The following is a 26,052-nucleotide window of genomic DNA, read 5'->3' as shown; positions in this document are numbered from 1 at the left end:
CTGATACTTGTTATTAAGAATAATAATGTACAGAATGTGCGCGTCCGTTAATTGGCTATATATTTATACGGTGTTTTAGGCAATGATTTGATATATATTCTTCTGTGCTTTTGGGTACAACTCAAGTTTAATGTTTGTTGGGGACTATGTCATGTTAATGCTGCCTTCCATTGTACATTGCAATGACAGTTCATTTGGTGATGGCAACAATATGCATGTTTTCACTTATGTCGAAAGTGTCAAGCACACATATGTGCTGAACGATCTTTAGCATCTGATGGACCAGTTGCAGTTAAAGCTGCAGGCCAGGTATATTACTTTTGCCTATTCTAGCTTGAGTAATTATCAATTAGTTGTTAAATGCATCCATGTATATAGCCCATGATATTAATTGCCTAGTTGGTATTGATTGTAGATGTGGTACTTACCATTCACTTGCTTCTAGTGTCTTGACCCTGGTAGCTGCTATATAATGTTTACTGTTGTTTCCACGTAATGTCATGTGCTCACTGTTAATGATTTGATCTGCCTTTTTTTACATTTATTTACTGGTAAAGTATGTTTAGGCCCAGTTTTTCTTTATTGACCACTTATCTACTTCTTTTCAAAATTGTCACTTGGCCCTTTTTCCCCAACCGCTGGGAAATATGTAGATTGTTGTTGAAGCAAAACAACATATTCCATTCCTGTAGTGTGTGCTATTCCGTTTGCTGTATGGTATTTTCTAAATTGTTGGCACTAAGTTTTTGCGGGTATCTGGACTGTGCTTGTGCGGAGTCAGAGGCAGGCGATTCTGTGTATCTCTGTCAACATAGCACGAATACTAATCATATAAGAGGATCACGACTTGCACAATCCCTATTTCTGTTACTTGCTTTAGTAAAAGCAGACATCATACACATGCTCAGTATAACTGCATATCCTGTTGCCTCTGCCTAACATCTCTTTCAGACAACTGTTTAAATTCGAGGGACGAGGGTACCCTGTTATGTAAGAAGATATCCTGTTGATAATTTCAAGGATTTATATGCAAGATGAACCCCAAAATTGGATCATCTCATATTTTTTTATTAATCTTCCGTGGAATTTTAGTAAGTGTACTACTGGAGTGTTTGTGTTAAGCTGTTCACAGTTAAGTGCCAGCAAACAAGGATGGTTTTCTTTTTTTTTCTTATAATCTTGGCTTCTGGCCTAGCCAAATGCCAAATCTATATCTGAATAATTATATGTTCATTAGTCTCTCGGATGAAGTAGAACTTTCTTGTCTTTGGTCGTTCTCATTTTCTTTTGTATATCTTCACGTTCATGCAGAAGTGGGCATCATCTTTTGTTACTAGTAATTACTAGAAACTTGTTGAGCTCCGAATAGAGAATGGACAGCAATCAAGCAAGATGGAATTTTACATCAGATGCTTGCATTCGAATGACTAGATATATTTGTTTTGCAGGCATACTTATAACCAATATGGAGCCTATCAAAATTTGGGAGATTATGTCGCTAATTCTTGACGGACTTGGATAAAAGGTACCGTAGTTCTCCATTCAGAGGCAAGATATGGACTCAGCCTACCTCGTTAAAATACATAACTTTAAATAATAATATTCTTGTATAGCTGGAGGAGGTTTCATTGAGCCAACTCGAGTCTATGTAGATTCAAATGCAATCGAAGCAGTAATAATTTTAGTTAGCAACAGAATGTGTCATCTTGGTGACTATAAAAATAAATTATGTCAAAGGTTTATAAACTCAACAGTTGTTTTTCAATGTTAAAGAAGGGCTCAGAGGGATGGAGTCATGAAAAACAGGGATTCTACCAGTCAGTAACTGAGAGTCATGAAAAACAGGGATTACAAAAATAAACAAATTGTGTAACACTAACCCATTCTGTGTCTCATTCTGATTTCTGTAGTCCACAAGTGAAGAATTCGAGTATATGGTATCAATTGCACATATAGTGGAGGCGATATATCTTTTTTGTTCTGATTTCTTTTAGTCTGCAGGCCAAAAATCAAAGTCCCGTGTCTATCATTATGCCAATTGCACACTAGTGGAGGCAATATATACCATGTTAGCACCTATGGAATGAAGGTTCCTCAGCTGACGCCCTCAAGAGTCAGACGGCTCAGTTGCAACAGGACGTTTGATTGCTCAAAAGCAAATGATCTACTTGGCTACCACCAGTTGTTGCCACTTAAGGTCCTCCAATACCTATAACATAAATATATCATTTAACAATAGTTAATCCTTACAAGACTTATTTTTCAGTAATGAGAATTGGTTAGAACTTAGATTTGATTGCCATCTTAAAATATAAAAGCTTTTAAGAAAGACAACCGTTCTGTTTGTCGGATAGGGTTAAGTATGGAGTTGCTGAGGAAAATGAATTCTCCAAGTGGTGATTCCTCTTGTACGGACTTTCATTATATAATTACAATTTGTGATGCTAAATTTGGCCTTTTCGAGTCCATGTGAAACTCCTGTTTTGTTCTTAAAATAAATTGCTTAAGTATCTTTTCACAAGTCAGAAGACAATTGTTGACATGGCATCCTGGTTGTCATGTCAGCTGCATATGCTCCGGCCCTGGGTCTATTTTTGGACAATTATATAAATGCATGCATATTATTATGATTATGACATGAATAGATAACAATCTTTATTTAATAATTTAAACACTGGAAATCAAATTTATACTGCATGATCCCAAAGTTTTGAATAGTAGCTATATATATATACGTGGATAGTAAAACAATGCTTTAGAGTAAGCTATATATTACACGGCAACGAAATAAGTGTGTGTATATATGGATGGAAATGTGATCGTCATGGAAAGCATTATTGCCATGCAATCACCACCGTTTCCTGGCGCTTCTTACTAACACTGGGGTCAGTAACAACTATAAAAGAGATTCTTGAGCGGAGCACATTAGTGCATGCTTGTTTTTGCTTAGAAGAGTCCTTTTGAATTTGGTAACACAATGTTAGTTATTGCAGGAAGGTCTTAGGAGGACTATCGACTCTTACTCCACTAAGGGCGGAATTGTGTTGTCGTAAGGATGGCCATCTAAAGCGTAAATATCTTGGCAGCAGAAGGGGTATATATAACTATTCCCTTCAACTCCTACTTTCCTTCTTTATGAACTTAGGTCCTGCTGTTACCTATAGGTATCTAGAAGTAACAAAACTGGTGTCTCTAGACCTGTTCATGTTATCTGATAGTTAAATCATTGTCAAATTGATAAATTTATGTTAGGATTTAGACACTTATAGTCTGTTTCCTCTCAGGCTCTCCAATTGGAGGGGGCAGTCTGCCACAGTCCGAGTGGGGACATGTTGTAAAAGAGAGATAAGCAACGATATGAGTGAGGCAATATTGCTTTGCATTAACAAGGCGATGCAATTTTGTAAGGGAGTTGCTTTGCTCGATGTTGTTAATGAGCTAATTGACATCTTTCTTTTGATGGTTTTTGCGCATATGATGCTCCTATCAGGTACCCATAAGTTTTCATTAATAATATAGCACATGGTTGGCATAGTGATGTCAGTTGTAATATATATTGTTAGGTCCTATAAACTCACTATAATATGATATATGATTCACAACGTTAACACAAAACAGTAAAGAGATTAAAAGCAATAAACTCTTATTCACAAAGCTTTAACGATTACAAAAATCTCTCAGTGATTTAAATGTATCACTAAGAGCTGCTAGGGTTCTACAAGTACTCGATAACTCAACTCATATAGAGTAACCCTAATCTGTGTTATATAGACACAGTTACAAAATCAATCTCTAGTTGATATCCTATAAATCAGCTATGATTTCTATCAATCAAAGATTGCTACAGTTCTGTTTAGTTTCCATAGTCAGCAAATCACTCCTCCGCTTCTATCCTTCTTGAAGTATATCCGCTTCTGAGCTCTTTCCACGTGGTAAACTCTGACGAGTTTGACTATGTAAACCTGATCAGACTTTATCAAACCGTCAGACTTTACTAAACTCTGACCAGCTTCCAGATTAAACCTGATGATTCCTGTTCTAAAACAAACTTTAAGAACATTAGTAATCATCAATATATCTAACAATCTCCCCCAACTTGTGCATAAATGTTATGTGCAAGTTAACAGATAATTGATATGCAAAACAGTTAAGTCAATGCAACAGAGTTTAACTATATAACAGAAAACTTTAAAACTTACAGAAACTTTACTCCCTAACTCATAGACACCATGAGCAGTCTTTAAGTACCCTGAGGAGTTCTTTTCTGCTCTTCAAGAGCTGCTACCACTGTCTCTTTACATCTCTTAGTTTGGATTTGAAACTCCAGTTTGATAAATTGCAGCCTGAGATCATAGATCTTGTTCTTCTTCATGTCCTTATTCAGCATAATGTGGCCTTGTCAGATTCTTCATTGAAACTCAGAGCACTGACTCCAGCTACTTTCTCTATTTGGCTGAATTTTTCTTCTCAACCAGCTGTCCTTGACTGTTGAAGTATTTGGAATAAAGGGTCCAGCATTTTTGTTTCATGTAATACCCATCTTTCTTGATTTGATCTTTAAGCAGGTTGGAGTGACAGACTTGTTTCACTTGAAATATGTGTGATACATATCTCAATTCCTCCCAGTGTTAGCATAGAGATCTGCTTCAAGTACTCTAAACACTGTTCATCAGACATTAAGTAGATAAGTATGTTATCTCCTCTGTCATTCTCACACCAGTGGACTGAATCAAGTTTGTCCTTTTTTCTTGCAATGCTCCAGTCTTGGGAGCACAGAGAGATGAGGGGTCATCTGGTCTTGATCCTATACTCTGATCAAATTTTTCAATTTGGATCCCAGCCCTCCTTTATCTCTTCCTGCTTTACGATGAGAGATTGGTTGATTGAACTTTTCAAAGCTTATCCTGTCATCAGACTAGGCTTTGCAAATCCAGCTAATGGAGTAGTTGTTGGTTTGAACACAGCTTGAGCTTTGTCAGAGGTTGTGTCTTTCTTTGCATCCTTATTAACTTGAGCTATGTCAGAGGTTAATCTTTCTTTTTGAGGTCTGCAACATGAGCTTTGTCAGAGATTGCAGCTTCTAATTTCTTTTCCTTTACAACTGATCTTTGTCAGAGGTTGTAGACTTCTTCTTTTCCCAGCCTTTCCAGATGTCATCTACTTTGCTTTGCCCTTGGATGTATACATCTTCAGAGTAACCCTTTTGACTGGTAAACCTGACAGCAACAGTAGCCTGATCAATATCTTTCTCTTTTGGCTTGATATTTGAATTTGCAGGCTTTTGGACCTTTCCAAGTTTATGGCTTCAATATATTCCTTTTTCAGCTCAGCTTCCTCTGCAGCAATCAACTCCAAATCCAATTTGGCTTCTGGATTCTGTTCAAAAACCAATCTAGCAAGTTCTTCATCAGTAATGGGTCTATCTGATCCAGCCACTGGTCTTTGCTTTGACCCAGATGACATTATGTGTTGGCACTGAAACAGACTTTGCTTAGATTTTGAACTGTCAGAGTTTGAAACTCTTCCACCAGTCTCCGGCTTGAAATCTCTTGTGCTTTGTGAAGTCATCCACACATCATCATCACCCTTCTTCTTTCTTTTCAGAGTTTGAGTAGTAGACTTGCATGACTTTACCTCTCTCCCCCCTTTTTGACATCATCCCATCAGGAATCGAATTGATGTGATAAGAGAAAGTGAAGATTGGATGGCTTCAAGCTGCTTGGACATCTTCTCTTGAGTTGATTCAATGATAGTCACCTCTTGTCCAGAGATTCATTTGCAGACACCAGCTTCTGAACATATCTTCAGAGGTATTAGAGTCCTTTTCTTCTCCATGTCATTTGTGCCTTGAATTAGCCACTTCTGTTCTTAGACCATCTATTGATTAGATGTCTGGGCATGAGCAGAATGAAATGTCTCAGATAAAGAATTGTGCCTTTGAGGCTGACATAACATCAGAGTTTGAAATTTTATTCTCTGCCATAGATAGAAAATCTTCAGCTTTTGCTGGCCCAGAGAATGTTGGTGGTCAGCCAGAGTTTATCCAGACTTCATTTGGTGGATCAACCTGAAGACCCTGGGAAGTGGCTCAGAGTCTGGGTTCAGAGTTTGCAGCCTGGCATGATATGGCTGGTAGACTCCCCACTTCTGTTGTAGATGTGACTGAGGAATTCATTATCATTTTCATCATGGTCATCATCTGAACTTTCATCATCCTCATCATTATCAGAGGGAGGATCAGCAACTTTCTCAACAGTATCTGGAGCAGATTGTCTTGAGTTTTAGACTGTGATTTGCTAGGCTCTTCACCAGCCTTAGCAAGAGACTGCAGAGCTCCAAAGCTACTTTGTCAGATTCATCAACTACATCAGACTTGTAGTTTTCTGGAGCGGTATCATGAACAATGGCATCCTCAGGAATTTTCATTGGAGAATGGAATTGGAGTGAAGGGGCCATGATCAGATAATGGAGTGGAGGATCAGACATTTTTGCTCCAGCTCAGATGTAATTGGTTCATCACACTTTATTTTTCATCTACTTCAGAGGATGTAGTAGATGCTGTAGCACCATCAGAGATTGGGACAGCCTGAAGAGGAAGGACCATCAGAGTTTGAGAAGGTTCTGGTAGTGTGGTAGAAGGTGCTTGCTCTTCCTCAAGAGTAAGTCTGTTATCTCTGTGATGGGTACCTGGCCTGTAGGCTTGTGAGCCCTTCTTTGAATCTCTGGGGCTTTGGTTGAGGACTTGTTTGAACAGGTCAGAATTGTTGCAGGAGTAGGTTCCAAATCACATATTCAATGCTGCAACAAGCCCTTCTTTTCTTCTGCTTTGGATGAGAAGCAGCTTCAGTGTTTACTGGAATCTCAGAGTTTGCTTGGGGCTCAGAGTTTACTTGAGCCTCAGAGTTTAAATGAGCCTCAGAGTTACTGGCTCATCAGCGTTTGTCGGCACATCAGAGTTTGCTTTCAGAACAGTGTGTAGCAACAGAGGTTCTTGTTCTTTTGGCAGTAGAGGGGGCTGCATCAGACTTGCAGCCCTCTTGGACTGGATGCAGATGTTCTGGGTTGTTTGGGGATTGTAGGAGAGACTGGTGGTTGAGGGGTTGTGGTTGTGGTGTTGTTGAACTGGGGGCATGTCCATCCTAGTCTGACTTGAGCTGGAATTAAAGAGGTCTCGTGAATTGGATACTTCTCATCCTTGGAGATGAGGTCCTTAAACACTCTTTATGAAGCCTGAATGGCTGATTTTCATCACACATCAAATCTACCTCACCACACAACAGCATTAAACAATAATTGACAAAATCTGAGAAATATATGACTTGTCTATTCTCATGCATCTTTCACCAATATTTCTAAGAACAACACAAATCACAAATCAAAATTAGAGAGAGATAGAGAATACCAATCTGCAGCATATCCAGGGTATGGCATCCCAGTTTGTAGACTTCTTTTGAAAAGCCTGGGGATGCAGTCGAAAAAGAAACTCCACTTTTCTAGCCTGGGCGTCAGTTGTCTCAATTTGTCAAGTGATTCACTGTAGCCCAAATCAGTCACATCGTTCTCAGATTTGCATCTCCATTAGTGATTAAGCAGTGTCGAGCTCTGGCAGTGGAATGCTGTTCTGACTGTGGATGGAGTAACAAAAACTCCCTCCCTTCATATGAAAACCAAATCGATGGTGATCCATCTTCACCACCATGTCAACTTACCGTCCTCCAGAAATTGATGATCTGGCATCCTGAGAGTCTGGCGAGGAGGTGAGAGCGGTAGCAATGGCACTCTGTGCCAGAAATTGCTGCATGGATGATAATCCCTTGGAGCGTCGGCAGTGTTTAGAATAGCAGCATGGTTATTGGTAACAAATTCTACACCGGCAAAGATGAATGCTGTAGTGGCCATTAGAACAGAGTTTATGAAGAAGGTGTTTGAGGAAGTGTGTGAGAGAAGATTTGAAATTCCAGAGAGACGATAGTAAGAGTTTGTGAAGAGAGTGTGTGTAAGGATTAAGTGTATAAGTGAATGATAAGCATAAAATCTGATGTGTTAAACCCTTCAGATTTTGTGTAGCTGTACACGCAGGGCTCTTTGTTCACTTGGACACCTGTCAGATTTAACTAGTAGATGAGAATTAGTGGGGATGGAGAAAAGAGAGTAATAATCATTAGCGCAAGTAAACATGTGCAGTTATAAATGCTGATTACACCGCCTCTATTAAAATGTTTTTCATGAAAACCCACTAACAATACATTCGTTTGAAATACTCCCTCATATTCTCGGAATATTTGAACTCCTGAAATGGAAAAGTTTAGAAAATCAAGATCAAATCTCTCGAATTTTAAACTCTGAGATTTAAATCAAAAATTGATTCTTATTACCCCAGAATAAAGACATAATTTATAGAAAATTCATCGAAAAAATCAGAGTTTGTCATAAAATCCATAGCTCAATAATGTGCTTGTGAAATAATGTGTGTGATTTAACATATGAGATCAGAGACTAAGAATTCACAATTTCGTAATTATAAGGTAGACACAGAATAATTTATTAAACTCTCAGGACATAGACAATAGGCATACCCTGATGGAGAACCATATAAAATAAACTAACACCCCCCCCCCTTTTTTTTTTTTCAAGGACGTTTTCAGGTGAAAGGAGTCACGACCTTTAAATATTGTTGGGCAACAGTATTTCTCCAGTACAGAGATTGTGACTGGTCACCATAGATTATGAACTTGGCAATTACTTAATACCAGTAAGTGTGTGGGTCTTCCCAGTCACTGTCATATAGACATCTAAGATCCAAAGGAGTACTATGATTTGCAGGGGTGTATATAGCATCAGAGTTTATAATCATTGTCTAATTTACTGAGAGAAAATGCAAATTAATCAGTCTCACTTATAATTAAGATATGTGAAGTAATATAGTCTCATGATATCAACATGCATAGGGTGTAAATAGTAGCACAAAATTGAGATCAGATGAAAGAACTGAACGGAGATTCATGATTACTAATTCAGATCATGCTTCATAATATCTTCACAGGTTGTTTGTCTCAGAGAAAAAAAATGAGATCATTAATCAAGATTCAGAGTTACAAACATCAGAGAATACGTCGAGAATGACGATCAGAGAATATCAATCAGAGTAGAGCAAACAGAGTAATCATCAGAGAATGTCATCAGAGTTTAACAATCAGAGTATATCATAGTAATGTGTGAGCAATAACATATGGTAAATTGACAATTTAAATTAAAGATCTGACCATTATGTTACTCAGTTCCTGAATCATTCCTAGCTCATTCATCAGCCTAGAAAAGTTGCTTCACTTAGTGGTTTGGTGAATATGTCTGCTAGCTGCTGTTCAGTAGGAACAAAGTGAAGTTCAATGGTTCCTTCCCCACATGTCCTTATAAAATGATATCTTATACTGAGGTGCTTTGTCAGAGAATGTTGAACTGGGTTTCCTGTCATAGCAATAGCACTTTGGTTATCACAATAAATAGGAATTTTAGAAAAGGATAACCCATAGTCCAAGTTGATCTTCATCCAAAGAATTTGAGCACAGCAGCTGCCTGCAGCTATATACTCTGATTCTGCTGTTGATGTTGAGATTGACTTTTGTTTCTTTCGTCTGTACCAGGAAACAAGTCTTCCCAGAAATTGACAACTCCCACTGTGCTTTTGGTCAATTTTGCAACCTGCAAAATCTGCATCAGAGTACCAATTAGACAAAATCTGATTCTCTAGGATACCATAATCCCAATGATGTGGTTCCCTTGAGATATTGAATATCCTCTTTACACAATCAGATGAGGCTCTCTTGGATCTGCCTAAATCTTGCACATAGACATGTGGCATACATGATGTCTGGTCTACTTGCAGTCAGATAAAGCAAAGATCCAATCATTCCTCTATAGTTTGTGATATCCACTGATGCACCAGACTTTGTCTAGTTTGGTTGCTGTTGCCATAGGAGTAGTTGCAGCTGAACTGTCTTGCATACCAAATTTCTTAAAAGATTTCTGGTATACTGGTGTTTATAAAATCCCCATCTTCAGTCTGTTTAACTTGTAAACCCAGAAAATAGCTGAGCTCCCCCATCATGCTCATTGGTACTGGACTGCATGAGCTTGGCAAATCTGTGACAGAGTTTAGCATTAGTGGAGCAAAAATAATGTCATCAACTAGACTGAACAAAAGCAGATCATTACCATGATTCAAATAAAACAAGGTTTTATCTATGGTACCTCTAGTAAATCCACTTTAAAAAAGAAATGGAGCCAGAGTTTCATACCATGCCCTTGGAGCCTGTTTAGTCCATAAAGTGCTTTGTCCAACCTGTAGACATAGTCTGGAGTTTGGATCCACAAATCCTGGAGGTTGTTCAACATATACCTTCATCCAGTTTTCCATTCAGAAAAGCATTCTTGACATCCATCGGAAATACCTTGAATTTCTTGTGAGCAGCAGGCCAGAAAGATCTGATTGCCTCCAATCTTGCAACTGGGGCAAATGTCTCATCATAGTCAATACCTTCCGGTTGTGAGATCCTTTTGCCACAACGCCTTGCTTATATTCCTTGTAATGACACTCTCACTGTCAGTGTGTTTCTGAACACCCATTTTGTACCAACATAGATCTGTCTTTAGGCTTGGTACTAGAGCCCATACTTTGTTCTCCTCAACTCATTTAGCTCCTCTTGCATGGCTTGAACCAGTCAGCATCTAGAAGAGCTCCTCCACTTCTTAGGTTCAGTTGGTGACAGAAAGCAATGAGTAAACACTCATTTGCTGTAGCTGCCTTGTTGGCACACCTGCTCTGGATTGCCAATTATTAAATCAGGTGTGTGAGATTTTGTCCCCAGCATGTGGAGGTGACATTTTCATCATTGGATCCTCCCCCTTGATCCAGTGCCCCGACTGGTGATCATTCTCTGTACTCCCCTAATATTGTGCTATCAGAGTTTGAATCAGTATTCTCTGATGAGTTTGAGTCAGCATTCTCTAATGAGTCTTGGGTAGAGCCTGAAACATTTTGATGCTCCCCCTCAGCAGTTGCTTCATCATTAGGAAGTGAGAGTTTCACCAGAGTTTGCTGTATTTTGGTCACAGCAGAGTTTGACTGTTCATCAGAGTTTGTTGAATCAGAGATATTTCTTCATTCTCAAAATGCAGTTCTTCATGATCATCCATATCTGCTAAGCCATTATTCTTTTGTCATCAAATGACACATGTATGGGATTCCATGATCACTTTGGTTCTTAGATTATAGACTCTGAAGGCCTTTGTTATCAGAGGATATCCTAACAAAAATGCCTTCATCAGCTTTAAATCAAATTTTGCCAGCTGTTCTGGATGAGTCTTAATACAAGCATTTGCACCAAAATATATGAAAGTACTTCAGATTTGGCTTCTTTTTCTTCACCATCTCATATGGGGTCTGCCATGCTTATTAACAAGGTTGCATTTTGAGTGAAACAAGCTGTTTGAACAGCTTCGTGCCAAGAATAAGTAGGTAATTTAGCCTCATCAAGCATAGTTTGGCAGCTTCTATAAGAGTCCTGTTTTTCCTTTCAACTACACCATTTGCTGTGGTGTACCAGGTGCAGAAAATTGTTGCACTACACCTCTTCTTTGCAGAACTCTTCCATTGTTGAATTGAACTCAGTTCCATTATCAGTTCTAATGACTTCACTTTGTTCTCAGATCCATGATCCAGTTGCTTCACATGATCCACAGATGCAAGGCGTTTCATCTTAGAGTGAAGAAATATACCCAAGTGTAGGGTATACTCATCAACAATGCAAGAGCATATTTCTTCTTGCAATGGATGGCACATACATAACTGGTCCAAATAGATCACATGTAGAAGATGAGATTGTATTGAGAGAATTCAGTCTACTCTGAAGGATGTCTTTCTCGCGCTTGGCTTGACATGAGTCACATAATCCATCAGATGTGAGGAGTGATTCAGGGAGTCCCCACAAGCTTTTTCTTTATAGATCATATGGAGTGGAAATTGAGATGTGAGAGTTTCTTGTGCCACTTCCAACTTTCTTCTGCAGAGATCCTTGTAGACAAGCAAATTGCTTTTCCTTCAGAGTTTGTAGGCAAGTGGATTTCATAAATATCCATGTCTGGGAGCAATCACTGCCACTTTGCCTGTTGACTTTGCTTACTATCTGCACTGTTTCGCAGCGAAAGCAACAATGATATCCTCTGTCACAGATCTGACTGACAGAGACTAAATTGTGTTTCAGCCCTTGAACAAGAGCTACATTTGATATGATGAATTTCCAAGGTTGATGTTGCCATATCCCAGAGTCCTTCCTATGTTGCCATCTCCATAAGAAACACTTGGGCCAGCCTTCTCCACAAACTCTGACAGCAGGGTCTTATTTCCAGGTCATGTGTCCTGAACATCCACTGTCCAAGACTAGTAGTATTCTCCTGTTGCCCTGCAATCACAAAGACCACTAATGTTAGTTTTAAGGACCCAGGACTTGCTTGGATCCCTTGGCCTTATTAAGTTTGTTTAGCTTTTGCAGCGGAATTATTATTATCAGAGTTTGAGCTAACAGACTTTGCAACAGAGTTTGTACTAGAAACAGAGTTTGTACTTGCAGAGTTTTTATTAACCTTTAAAGAAGGTTTCAATTGATAATAATCATAATACAAACTATGATATTCTTTGCAAGTATAAATAGAATGCCATAAACTACCACAATGAAACATGGATCTTGTGGTTTATATCTAATACTACTTTTTCTAACTCCAGACTTTGTAGGTAAGGAGTTAATATCCTTGTTCTTCCTGCAAAAATTAGCAAGATGATTAGTATTCCCACAGTTTATGGCATGTCTTCCTAGGTGCATTTAGAATAGGCATGTAGTTATTACTCTTGTCTATTCCAATCTTGCCATTTCTATTTTTCCTAGGCTCCCTGTTTCTGTCATCAGACTTTACCTCTTTAAGCTTATGTTTAAGCTGTTTCTGAGTCATCAGTCCTATGTTAACCTGTTTGGGCTTATCAGATTTTAAATTGTTGTTAATCTCTGATTTTGGTCTACTCTGTTTAGACTTAGAGGATTCAGCAACAAATTTAACAGGTTTAACCTTAGGTTTTTTGAGTTTTAACAAACTCTGTTTTTGATGACTCAGCTTCTGAGTTATCAGTGTAACCTAGTCCCTTCTTCCAGTTTCCACTACCTAAGATATCCTGAGTAGTTTTGCCTGAATTAGTCCATGTCTTAATGATCTCCCTTTCCTTAGCAAGTTCTGATTGAAGAGATGCATACCTCTTTAATAATTCATCTTTGATAATGACAGCATCATCTCTTTCTTTCTGAACTTCCAACATTTGAACTAATTCTTTTTCTAGATAATCATTCCTTTTCTTCACACTTAGAGTTTCAGATTTAATCTTTCATTTTCTAAAGTCTGATCTCTAAAGCTGATATGCAAGTTTTAAGAAACAATCTTAGCTCAGTTATATCTTCAGTATCAAAGGCAAGAGTAGAATGAGGTACCTTTGCAGCAGATTCAGAGTTGTTGTCAGTGTTTGCCATCAGAGCATAATTGACTTCTTCTTCTGAATCAGATGTATCTGTCCAGTTTCCTTTCTTGGTGATGAAGGCTTTTTCTTTTTCCTTCTTGGCTTTCTTGCATTCAGATGCAAAGTGTCCCTTTTCACCACAGTTGAAACAGGTATACTTGTCAGCTTTTCCAGCTTTCCCTTCTTTGCCCTCATTCTTCTTGAAGTTCTTCTTGTCATAAACTCTGTCAGAGTTTCTGTCTTTCCTTGAAAAACTTTTGCCTTTGTTGAACTTTTTGTAGGCCAACTTCTTGAAGCTTTTCACCATCAATGCTGCTAACTGCATCATCTCATCATCACTTTCTTCAGAGTCTGAGGGAACATCAGAGTTTGAGTCATCAGAGTTTGATGACTCAATGTCAGACTTTGTGACATGAGCTTTTCCTTTGCTCTTAGCAGCTTCCTCTTGAACTTTCAGAGCAACAGACTTTGATTTTCCTCCATGACGTTTGCTCCTTTGCTCCATTTCAAGTTCATGAGTCTTCAGTCTTCCATAAACATCATCAAGAGACATTTCTCCAAGATCAAGATTGTCTCTTATTGTAGTGACTTTCAAATCCCATTTTTCAAGAAGAGCCAGAAGGAATTTGAGGTTTGAGTCTTCAAGATCATATTCCTTGTTTACCAGAGATAAGTCATTCAACAGTTTGACAAATCTGTCATACAGATCTGTCAAGGACTCACCAGATTTTGAGTCAAAGTGCTCATACTCCTGTGTAAGGATTGTTTTTCTGTTTTTCTTTATGGCCTGAGTTCCCTGACATCTGGTTTCCAGAGCATCCCAGATTTGTTTAGCAGTTTTGCACCCAATCACCCTATTAGACATTGCATTATCAAGGGCACTGTGCAGAAGGTGTTTCACCTTAGAGTCTTTACCAATTGACAAAATGTCCTCAGGGGTGTAATCTTTCTTTTCTTTTGGAACCATCTTCTGAGGTTCATCTGCAATCCCAACAGAGAGCTTGGTGGGCATATGTGGTCCATCAAAGATCCTGTCAAGGTATTCTGGATCAACAGAGTCTAAGAATATTATCATTCTTTCTTTCCAGACTGGATATTCAGATGCCTTAAGGATTGGAACTCTAAAGGATGAAGCTTGTGATTTTTCAGACATGATTGTGATTAAGATCTCACTGTATTAATCTTAACAGAGCTGGCTCTGATACCACTTGTTAGGTCCTATAAACTCACTATATAATATGATATAGTGATCACAATCTGTAACACAATATGACAGTATAAGAGATTAAAAGCAATAAACTCTTATTCACAAAGCTTTAACGATTACAAAAACTCTCTCAGTGATTTATAATGTATCACTAAGAGCTGCTAGGGTTCTTAACAATGTACTCGATAACTCAACTCATATAGAGTAACCCTAATCTGTGTTTATATAGACACAGTTACAAAATCAATCTCTGATTTGATATCCTATAAATCAGCTATGAATTCTATCAATCAAAGATTGCTACAGTTTTCTGTTTAGTTTCCATAGTCAGCAAATCACTCCTCCGCTTCTATCCTTCCTTGAAGTATATCCGCTTCTGAGCTCTTTCCACGTGTAAACTCTGACGAGTCTTGACTATGTAAACTCTGATCAGACTTTATCAAACTCTGTCAGACTTTACTAAACTCTGACCAGCTTCCAGATTAAACTCTGATGATTCCTGTTCTAAAACAAACTTTAAGAACATTAGTAATCATCAATTATATCTAACATATATATTGCTACATGTGTTTTCAAATAATATACATGTGACTAATATATAATCGAGGTGTAAAAATATATCTTTAGAATTTAATGAGGCGATCCATTGCCTCTCACCTAGCGATTAATCATTAGATACCCCTTGTCGCCTTGGCTAACTTCTCGCATTTGGCAACACTGACTGGTGAGTGGTGACTATGTGCAGAATAAAATCACATGAATTACCATTTGTTTCCTTAGATAGATATACTGTTTATAAGGCTAATTAATTTATATGAAGTAATAATTTTATTTTACTAACAGTAAAATTTGATTAGGAAGATTATTTTTTTTTCCTGATTTTTTTTTTGTGATTTCTGATTTTTTATTAATATATTGTGGTAGATTCGATATAGGAAGAGTAGTCACCGTCTCAGCTCCATCTGTCACAGAACTCCATTTGTGCGCATTTTTATGATACTCATGTGTCAAACTTTTTCATTCTATGCATAGAAGGGTATAATTTGGATGAATGTGTAAGCTGTAGTTTCAGAACCAAATATATATTTCATTAGGCACCCATATAAATAACAGCTATCTATGACATTGCAATCACAGTTTCTGACATACTGCTGTGGAGGGATAAAAGGCAAACACTGGCAACTATATTAGTTTTGTGGGCCACTTACTCCTACTTTGTAGCGTCCGGGTATACCATCATTATTGCAGTTTCCAAACTTCTTGTGGGGGCATCCATCTTATTATTCCTCCATGGGATATCACAGAGAAAAATGTATGTACCTGATCTCTCCCTCCCTCCCCCTCCCTCTCCCGCTCCTCCCTCTCCCTCTCTTCCTCTCTCTCTCTCTCTCACACACACACACACAGTAACATTGCTGTATTAAGACAGCAATACGATAACCAATATTAAAACATTAACATGATCACCATAGAAATATTCCTTTTTACTAGAAATATTTACAAGGCAGGCATGTCATAGCATACTCGCACTACCTATGTGAGTTTGAATCATTTTGCCTGTAGCAATCGGATAAAACATATAGAGATGACTGCTTGCTTGGGGAATGGGGATGTCAAAATAAGCGCTATTTTCTAATGACATGTTGGAAGAATCCTAATCATATGTTAAAAAATGGTTCTTGTGGTGCAGATTGGGATATCCAATAAAGAAAGTTCCAGAGTCGAAATTTCATTTTTCAAAAGAGAAGTCACATAAAGATGCCTTATTAATGGCTTCATCATGGGATTATGCAGTGAATGGTTTAAAATCACTTTGCTGTGGGAATGAGTGTTTGGCAGGCTTCAAGGTATTTGTGCTAAATTCCGTTTCTTCTCATGGTATTTCATGTTTAATTATACATTTGGACATGATTGAATTTTCCAAATATGAGGCTTTTTTATTTGAATTCTAATTAATGATACTGTTGCTTGATATCTAAATGCTACAAAATTCTGATGATTGGTTCAAAAAAGTTTACTGGTAAGGCTTGATGATGATTAAGGAAATGAATTTGTTTTTGACGAGGAAGAATGACTAACTTGGCAGGATGCAGCAATAGCTAGTGGTGCAGGAGAAGCTCGACTCAAGTCTAGATCACAAAAACAAGCTGCTTCTGTTAACAACAAAGGGAAGCTTCCATGTGAGCCATCAACTAGTTTCCGCTTGCTTGATGAGTAGGATGTGGAAGTTGAATTTGAATTTGAGGGAGGGAATCATAGTACCAAAGCTGACGAGTTTAATGTTGATCATCTCGAAGATAATAAAGATTAAAACTTGGAGATGACGTTACTGTTAATTTGTTTCTTTACATTTGCTGTACTTATTTCGTTTCCCTGTTATGTTGTTCGAGACTTTGAGTAGTTAATTACTATGGTTTGATGGACTTATTTGCTGGATGATTGCTATATAATATGCAGCGTAACTTGGGGGCCGTTTGGGTGAGATTAAAATAAATGCTTCTCACTTAAAATAAAAAAGTGGAGTAGAATTTAGAAGCAAATTAGGACTTATAAGTGATTAAAGTGTTTGGGAAATAAGTAGAATTCCTGAAACAAAAGCTAGCAATCCTAACTTTTTATAAGTGCTTCTTGACTTATTACACAAACAGTATGAATAAATATTTCTAACTTATAAACCCAGGAGCCGGACTTTTAAGCGGTAAACAAACACCCACTTAGTGAGTGATGCTTAAAGTTCTTTGCTTGTGCTTTATTGTTATTAGTAGTGCTAACTGCTGAATTTATTATTTACATGTAATAAAATTATTAAAAACAATATAAATATATTAAAGAATAATAAAAAACACTCATGCATTAAAGTTACAGGACAATCAAATTATAGTGGCAGAAATGACAGTTGGACAGATATGAGTTTTAAAAAGACTATGACTGATACTACAATAGTTTAACGATACTCTAGACAAATTAATATATAGAAGTGAACAAATTTTGATAACTAAATTTAAATATTATTAATTTAATAATAATATAAAATTCTTGGAGTAAGAGCAAGTCCAACACTATGCTAAGAGGTTCCCTAAAAATATTATAAAATAATATGTCTTAGTAATTTAGCACAAAATTTAGCACATGAGCTCCAATACTACTCCCTATATCCATTCCCTATTATTATAATAATATTAAATAATGGAGGAGAGAGGGAAAAAAGAGAGAGGGAAATGATGTGGAGGAGAGAGGGAAATGAATATTTTAATGATAAAAATAGTTTAGAAGTGGCTAGCATATTCTAAAAATAACAGCTATCTATGCAGAGCTTCCAAAGCTACTTTGTCAGATTCATCAACTACATCAGACTTGTAGTTTTCTGGAGCTGTATCATGAACAATGGCATCCTCAGGAATTTTCATTGGAGAATGAGGAATTGGAGTGAAGGGGCCATGATCAGATAATGGAGTGTGAGGATCAGACATTTTTGCTCCAGCTTCAGATGTAATTGGTTCATCACACTTTATTTCTTCATCTACTTCAGAGGATGTAGTAGATGCTGTAGCACCATCAGAGATTGGGACAGCCTGAAGAGGAAGGACCATCAGAGTTTGAGAAGGTTCTGGTAGTGTGGTAGAAGGTGCTTGCTCTTCCTCAAGAGTGAAGTCTGTTATCTCTGTGATGGGTACCTTTGCCCTTGTAGGCTTGTGAGCCCTTCTTTTGAATCTGGCTGGCTTTGGTTGAGGACTTGTTTGAACAGGTTCAGAGATTGTTGCAGGAGTAGGTTCCAAATCATCATATTCATATGCTGCAACAAGCCTCCTTCTTTTCTGCTTTGGATGAGAAGCAGCTTCAGTGTTTACTGGAATCTCAGAGTTTGCTTGGGGCTCAGAGTTTACTTGAGCCTCAGAGTTTAAATGAGCCTCAGAGTTTACTGGCTCATCAGCGTTTGTCGGCACATCAGAGTTTGCTTTCAGAACATGTGTAGCAACAGAGGTTCTTGTTCTTTTGGCAGTAGAGGGGGCTGCATCAGACTTTGCAGCCCTCTTGGACTTGGATGCAGATGTTCTGGGTTGTTTGGGGATTGTAGGAGAGACTGGTGGTTGAGGCTGTTGTGGTTGTGGTTGTTGTTGAACTGGGGGCATGTCCATCCTAGCTCTGACTTGAGCTGGAATTAGAAGAGGTCTCTGAATTGGATACTTCTCATCCTTGGAGATGAGGTCCTTAAACACTCTTTTATGAAGCCTGAATGGCTTGATTTCATCATCAACATCAAAATCTACCTCACCAACAGCAGCATTAAACAATAATTGACAGAATCTTGAGAAATATATGACTTGTCTATTCTCATGCATTCTTTCACCAATATTTCTAAGAACTAATCTACCAAAATCAAAATTAGTAGAGTAGATCAGAGAATACCCAATCTGCAGCATATCCATTGGTATGGCATCCCAGTTTGTAGACTTCTTTTGAAAAGCCCTGGTGATGCAGTCGAAAAAGAAACTCCATTCTCTTCTGAGCCCTGGGCGCTTCAGTTGTCCCAATTTGTCAAGTGATTCACTGTAGCCCAAATCAGTCATCATCGTTCTCAGATTTGCATCTCCATTAGTGATATAAGCAGTGTCGAGCTCTGGCAGGTTGAATGCTGTTCTGACTGTGGATGGAGTAACAAAATACTCCTCCCCTTCATATGAAAACACAATCGATGGTGATCCATCTTCACCACCATTGTCATACTTACCCGTCCTCCAGAAATTGATGATCTGGCATCCTGAGAGTCTGGCAGGAGCGGTGAGAGCGGTAGCAATGGCACTCTGTGCCAGAAATTGCTGCATGGGATGATAATCCCTTGGAGCGTCGGCAGTGTTTAGAATAGCAGCATGGTTATTGGTAACAAATTCTACACCTGCAAAGATGAATGCTGTAGTGGCCATTAGAACAGAGTTTATGAAAGAAGGTGTTTGAGGAAGTGTGTGAGAGAAGATTTGAAATTCCAGAGAGACGATAGTAAGAGTTTGTGAAGAGAGTGTGTGTAAGGATTAAGTGTATAAGTGAATGATAAGCAATAAAATATGATGTGTTAAACCCTTCAGATTTTGTGTAGCTGTACACGCATGGCTCTTTGTTCACTTGGACACCTGTCAGATTTTAACTAGTAGATGAGAATTAGTGGGATGGAGAAAAGAGAGTAATAATCATTAGCGCAGTAAAACATGTGCAGTTATAAATGCTGATTACACGTTCTCCTATTAAAATGTTTTTCATGAAAACCCACTAACAATACATTCGTTTGAAATACTTCCTTCATATTCTCTGAATATTTGAACTCCTGAAATGGAGAAGAGTTTAGAAAATCAAGATCAAATCTCTCGAATTTTAAACTCTGAGATTTACATCAAAAATTGATTCTTATTACCTCAGAATAAAGACATAATTTATAGAAAATTCATCGAAAAAATCAGAGTTTGTCATAAAATCCATAGCTCAATAATGTGCTTGTGAAATAATGTGTGTGATTTAACATATGAGATCAGAGACTTAAGAATTTCACAATTTCGTAATTATAAGGTAGACAAGAATAATTTATTTAAACTCTCAGGACATAGACAATAGGCATACTCTGATGGAGAACCATATAAAATAAACTAACCCCCCCCCTTTTTTTTTTTTCAAGGACGCTTTTCAGTGTAAATGAGTCACGACCTTTAAATATTGTTGTGCAACAGTATTTCTCCAGTAATCAGAGATTGTGACTGGTCACCATAGATTATGAAATCTTGGCAATTACTTAATACCAGTAAGTGTGTGGGTCTTCCCAGTCACTGTCATATAGACATCTAAGATCTCAAAGGAGTACTATGCTTATTTGCAGGGGTGTATATAGCATCAGAGTTTATAATCATTGTCTAATTTACTGAGAGAAAATGCAAATTAATCAGTCTCACTTATAATTAAGATATGTGAAGTAATAGAGTCTCAATGATATCAACATGCATATGGTGTAATATAGTAGCACAAAATTGAGATCAAGATGAAAGAACTGAACTGAGATTCATGATTACTAATTCAGATCATGCTTCATAATATCTTCACAGGTTGTTTGTCTCAGAGAAAAAAAATGAGATCATTAATCAAGATTCAGAGTTTACAAACATCAGAGAACATCGTCAGAGAATGACGATCAGAGAATATCAATCAGAGTATAGCAAACAGAGTATATCATCAGAGAATGTCATCAGAGTTTAACAATCAGAGTATATCATAGTAAATGTGTGAGCAATACATATGGTAAATTGACAATTTAAATTTGAAAGATCTGACCATTATGTTTACTCAGTTCCTGATATCATTCCTAGCTCATTCACCAGCCTAGTAAAGGTTGCTTCACTTAGTGGTTTGGTGAATATGTCTGCTAGCTGCTGTTCAGTAGGAACAAAGTGAAGTTCAATGGTTCCTTCCTCCACATGTTCCCTTATAAAATGATATCTTATACTGATGTGCTTTGTCAGAGAATGTTGAACTGGGTTTCCTGTCATAGCAATAGCACTTTGGTTATCACAATAAATAGGAATTTTAGAAAAGGATAACCCATAGTCCAACAGTTGATTCTTCATCCAAAGAATTTGAGCACAGCAGCTGCCTGCAGCTATATACTCTGATTCTGCTGTTGATGTTGAGATTGACTTTTGTTTCTTGCTGTACCAGGAAACAAGTCTTCCACCCAGAAATTGACAACTCCCACTTGTGCTTTTTCTGTCAATTTTGCAACCTGCAAAATCTGCATCAGAGTATCCAATTAGACTAAAATCTGATTCTCTAGGATACCATAATCCCAATGATGTGGTTCCCTTGAGATATCTGAATATCCTCTTTACTACAATCAGATGAGGCTCTCTTGGATCTGCCTGAAATCTTGCACATAGACATGTGGCATACATGATGTCTGGTCTACTTGCAGTCAGATAAAGCAAAGATCCAATCATTCCTCTATAGTTTGTGATATCCACTGATGCACCAGTATCTTTGTCTAGTTTGGTTGCTGTTGCCATAGGAGTAGTTGCAGCTGAACTGTCTTGCATACCAAATTTCTTCAAAAGATTTCTGGTATACTTGGCTTGATTTATAAAAATCCCATCTTCAGTCTGTTTAACTTGTAAACCCAGAAAATAGCTGAGTTCCCCCATCATGCTCATTTGGTACCTGGACTGCATGAGCTTGGCAAATCTTTGACAGAGTTTAGCATTAGTGGAGCCAAAAATAATGTCATCAACATAGATTTGAACTAAAAGCAGATCATTACCATGATTCAAATAAAACAAGGTTTTATCTATGGTACCTCTAGTAAATCCACTTTAAAGAAGAAATTGAGCCAGAGTTTCATACCATGCCCTTGGAGCCTGCTTTAGTCCATAAAGTGCTTTGTCCAACCTGTAGACATAGTCTGGATGTTTTGGATCTACAAATCCTGGAGGTTGTTCAACATATACCTCTTCATCCAGTTTTCCATTCAGAAAAGCATTCTTGACATCCATCTGAAATACCTTGAATTTCTTGTGAGCAGCATAGGCCAGAAAGATTCTGATTGCCTCCAATCTTGCAACTGGGGCAAATGTCTCATCATAGTCAATACCTTCCTGTTGTGAGTATCCTTTTGCCACAAGCCTTGCTTTATTCCTTGTAATGACACTCTCACTGTCAGTTTTGTTTCTGAACACCCATTTTGTACCAACTATAGATCTGTCTTTAGGTCTTGGTACTAGAGTCCATACTTTGTTTCTCTCAAACTCATTTAGCTCCTCTTGCATTGCTTGAATCCAGTCAGCATCTAGAAGAGCTTCCTCCACTTTCTTAGGTTCAGTTTGTGACAGAAAGCAATGATGTAAACACTCATTTGCTGTAGCTGTCCTTGTTTGCACACCTGCTTCTGGATTGCCAATTATTAAATCAGGTGTGTGAGATTTTGTCCACTTCCTAGCATGTGGAAGTTGACTATTTTCATCATTGGATCCTCCCCCTTGATCCATGCTCTCCTGACTCTGTTGATCATTCTCTGTAGCTCCCCCTAAATTTGTACTATCAGAGTTTGAATCAGTATTCTCTGATGAGTTTGAGTCAGCATTCTCTAATGAGTCTTGGGTAGAGCCTGAAACATTTTGATGCTCCCCCTCAGCAGTTGCTTCATCATTATGAACTTGTAGAGTTTCACCAGAGTTTGCTGTATTTTGGTCACAGTCAGAGTTTGACTGTTCATCAGAGTTTGTTGAATCAGAGAATATTTCTTCATTCTCAAAATGCAGTTCTTCATGATCATCCATATCTGCTAAGCCCATTATTCTTTTGTCATCAAATGACACATGTATGGATTCCATGATCACTTTGGTTCTTAGATTATAGACTCTGAAGGCCTTTGTTATCAGAGGATATCCTACAAAAATGCCTTCATCAGCTTTTAAATCAAATTTTGTCAGCTGTTCTGGATGAGTCTTTAATACAAAGCATTTGCACCCAAATATATGAAAGTACTTCAGATTTGGCTTCTTTTTCTTCACCATCTCATATGGGGTCTTGCCATGCTTATTAATCAAGGTTGCATTTTGAGTGAAACAAGCTGTTTGAACAGCTTCTGCCCAGAAATAAGTAGGTAATTTAGCCTCATCAAGCATAGTTCTGGCAGCTTCTATAAGAGTCCTGTTTTTCCTTTCAACTACACCATTTTGCTGTGGTGTACCAGGTGCAGAAAATTGTTGCACTACACCTCTTTCTTTGCAGAACTCTTCCATTGTTGAATTTCTGAACTCAGTTCCATTATCAGTTCTAATGATCTTCACTTTGTCTTCAGATCCATGATCCAGTTGCTTCACATGATCCATCAGATGCAAGGCTGTTTCATCTTTAGAGTGAAGAAAATATACCCAAGTGTATCTGGTATACTCATCAACAATGACAAGAGCATATTTCTTCTTTGCAATGGATGGCACATTAACTGGTCCAAATAGATCAACATGTAGAAGATGATATGGTTTATTTATTGAGAATTCAGTCTTACTCTTGAAGGATGTCTTTCTCTGCTTGGCCTTTTGACATGAGTCACATAATCCATCAGATGTGAGGAGTGATTCAGGGAGTCCTCTCACAAGCTTTTTCTTTATAAGCTCATTTATGGAGTTGAAATTGAGATGTGAGAGTTTCTTGTGCCACTTCCAACTTTCTTCTGCAGAGATCCTTGTAGACAAGCAAATTGCTTTTCCTTCAGAGTTTGTAGGCAAGTGGATTTCATAAATATTCCCATGTCTGTGAGCAATCACTGCCACTTTGCCTGTTGACTTGCTTACTATCTCACTGTGTTCTTCATATAAATCAACATGATATCCTCTGTCACAGATCTGACTGACAGAGACTAAATTGTGTTTCAGCCCTTGAACAAGAGCTACATTTGATATGATGACATTTCCAAGGTTGATGTTGCCATATCCCAGAGTCCTTCCTATGTTGCCATCTCCATAAGAAACACTTGGGCCAGCCTTCTCCACAAACTCTGACAGCAGGGTCTTATTTCCAGTCATGTGTCCTGAACATCCACTGTCCAAGACTAGGATATTCTTCCTGTTGCCCTGCAATCACAAAGACCACTAATTGTTAGTTTTAAGGACCCAGACTTGCTTGGATCCCTTGGCCTTATTAAGTTTGTTAGCTTTTGCAGCGGAATTATTATTATCAGAGTTTGAGCTAACAGACTTTGCAACAGAGTTTGTACTAGAAACAGAGTTTGTACTTGCAGAGTTTTTATTAACCTTTAAAGAAGGTTTCAATTGATAATAATCATAATACAAACTATGATATTCTTTGCAAGTATAAATAGAATGCCATAAACTACCACAATGAAAACATGGATCTTGTGGTTTATATCTAATACTACTTTTTCTAACTCCAGACTTTGTAGGTAAGGAGTTAATATCCTTGTTCTTCCTGCAAAAATTAGCAAGATGATTAGTATTCCCACAGTTATGGCATGTCTTCCTAGGTGCATTTAGAATAGGCATGTAGTTATTACTCTTGTCTATTCCAATCTTGCCATTTCTATTTTTCCTAGGCTCCCTGTTTCTGTCATCAGACTTTACCTCTTTAAGCTTATGTTTAAGCTGTTTCTGAGTCATCAGTCCTATGTTAACCTGTTTGGGCTTATCAGATTTTAAATTGTTGTTAATCTCTGATTTTGGTCTACTCTGTTTAGACTTAGAGGATTCAGCAACAAATTTAACAGGTTTAACCTTAGGTTTTTGAGTTTTAACAAACTCTGTTTTTGATGACTCAGCTTCTGAGTTATCAGTGTAACCTAGTCCCTTCTTCCAGTTTCCACTACCTAAGATATCCTGAGTAGTTTTGCCTGAATTAGTCCATGTCTTAATGATCTCCCTTTCCTTAGCAAGTTCTGATTGAAGAGATGCATACCTCTTTAATAATTCATCTTTGATAATGACAGCATCATCTCTTTCTTTCTGAACTTCCAACATTTGAACTAATTCTTTTTCTAGATAATCATTCCTTTTCTTCACACTTAGAGTTTCAGATTTTAATCTTTCATTTTCTAAAGTCTGATCTCTAAAGCTGATATGCAAAGTTTTAAGAAACAATCTTAGCTCAGTTATATCTTCAGTATCAAAGGCAAGAGTAGAATGAGGTACCTTTGCAGCAGATTCAGAGTTGTTGTCAGTGTTTGCCATCAGAGCATAATTGACTTCTTCTTCTGAATCAGATGTATCTGTCCAGTTTCCTTTCTTGGTGATGAAGGCTTTTTCTTTTTCCTTCTTGGCTTTCTTGCATTCAGATGCAAAGTGTCCCTTTTCACCACAGTTGAAACAGGTATACTTGTCAGCTTTTCCAGCTTTCCCTTCTTTGCCCTCATTCTTCTTGAAGTTCTTCTTGTCATAAACTCTGTCAGAGTTTCTGTCTTTCCTTGAAAAACTTTTGCCTCTGTTGAACTTTTTGTAAGCCAACTTCTTGAAGCTTTTCACCATCAATGCTGCTAACTGCATCATCTCATCATCACTTTCTTCAGAGTCTGAGGGAACATCAGAGTTTGAGTCATCAGAGTTTGATGACTCAATGTCAGACTTTGTGACATGAGCTTTTCCTTTGCTCTTAGCAGCTTCCTCTTGAACTTTCAGAGCAACAGACTTTGATTTTCCTCCATGACGTTTGCTCCTTTGCTCCATTTCAAGTTCATGAGTCTTCAGTCTTCCATAAACATCATCAAGAGACATTTCTCCAAGATCAAGATTGTCTCTTATTGTAGTGACTTTCA

The 26,052-nt window shown here is 37.8% G+C and overlaps 2 protein-coding genes across 2 annotated transcripts in view; one reads left to right on the top strand and one right to left on the bottom strand.

The window, feature by feature from the left end:
* The window catches only part of LOC135152303 (uncharacterized), a 6,911-nt gene extending 6,409 nt beyond the window's left edge, over window positions 1–502 (bottom strand). The window contains exon 1 of the mRNA XM_064092192.1: window positions 429–502. Coding sequence (XP_063948262.1) covers window positions 429–502 — 74 coding nt within the window. The remainder of the gene's footprint in view (window positions 1–428) is intronic.
* Window positions 503–2,541: 2,039 nt separating this feature from the next.
* Window positions 2,542–17,194, top strand: LOC135152302 (3beta-hydroxysteroid-dehydrogenase/decarboxylase-like). Its single transcript, XM_064092191.1, has 5 exons — window positions 2,542–2,552; window positions 2,994–3,094; window positions 15,900–16,074; window positions 16,453–16,609; window positions 16,849–17,194. The coding sequence occupies exons 1-5, from the start codon at window positions 2,542–2,544 to the stop codon at window positions 16,978–16,980; spliced, it is 576 nt and encodes a 191-aa protein (XP_063948261.1). The 3' UTR covers window positions 16,981–17,194.
* Window positions 17,195–26,052: the final 8,858 nt, after the last annotated feature.

This window comes from Daucus carota, chromosome 4, assembly GCF_001625215.2.
Source record: "Daucus carota subsp. sativus chromosome 4, DH1 v3.0, whole genome shotgun sequence".
NCBI classification, from domain to species: domain Eukaryota; kingdom Viridiplantae; phylum Streptophyta; class Magnoliopsida; order Apiales; family Apiaceae; genus Daucus; species Daucus carota.
The sequence above is the reverse complement of the archived record's forward strand: the minus strand, read 5'-3'. Positions and strand labels throughout refer to the sequence as shown.

Excerpts from the sequence above, each read along its gene's own strand:
- LOC135152302 (XM_064092191.1), top strand. Across the intron at positions 3,095-15,899 it reads ATATCTTGGCAGCAGAAGGG|TTTCTGACATACTGCTGTGG; the intron begins GTATATATAACT and ends TTGCAATCACAG. Across the intron at positions 16,610-16,848 it reads AGTGTTTGGCAGGCTTCAAG|GATGCAGCAATAGCTAGTGG; the intron begins GTATTTGTGCTA and ends CTAACTTGGCAG.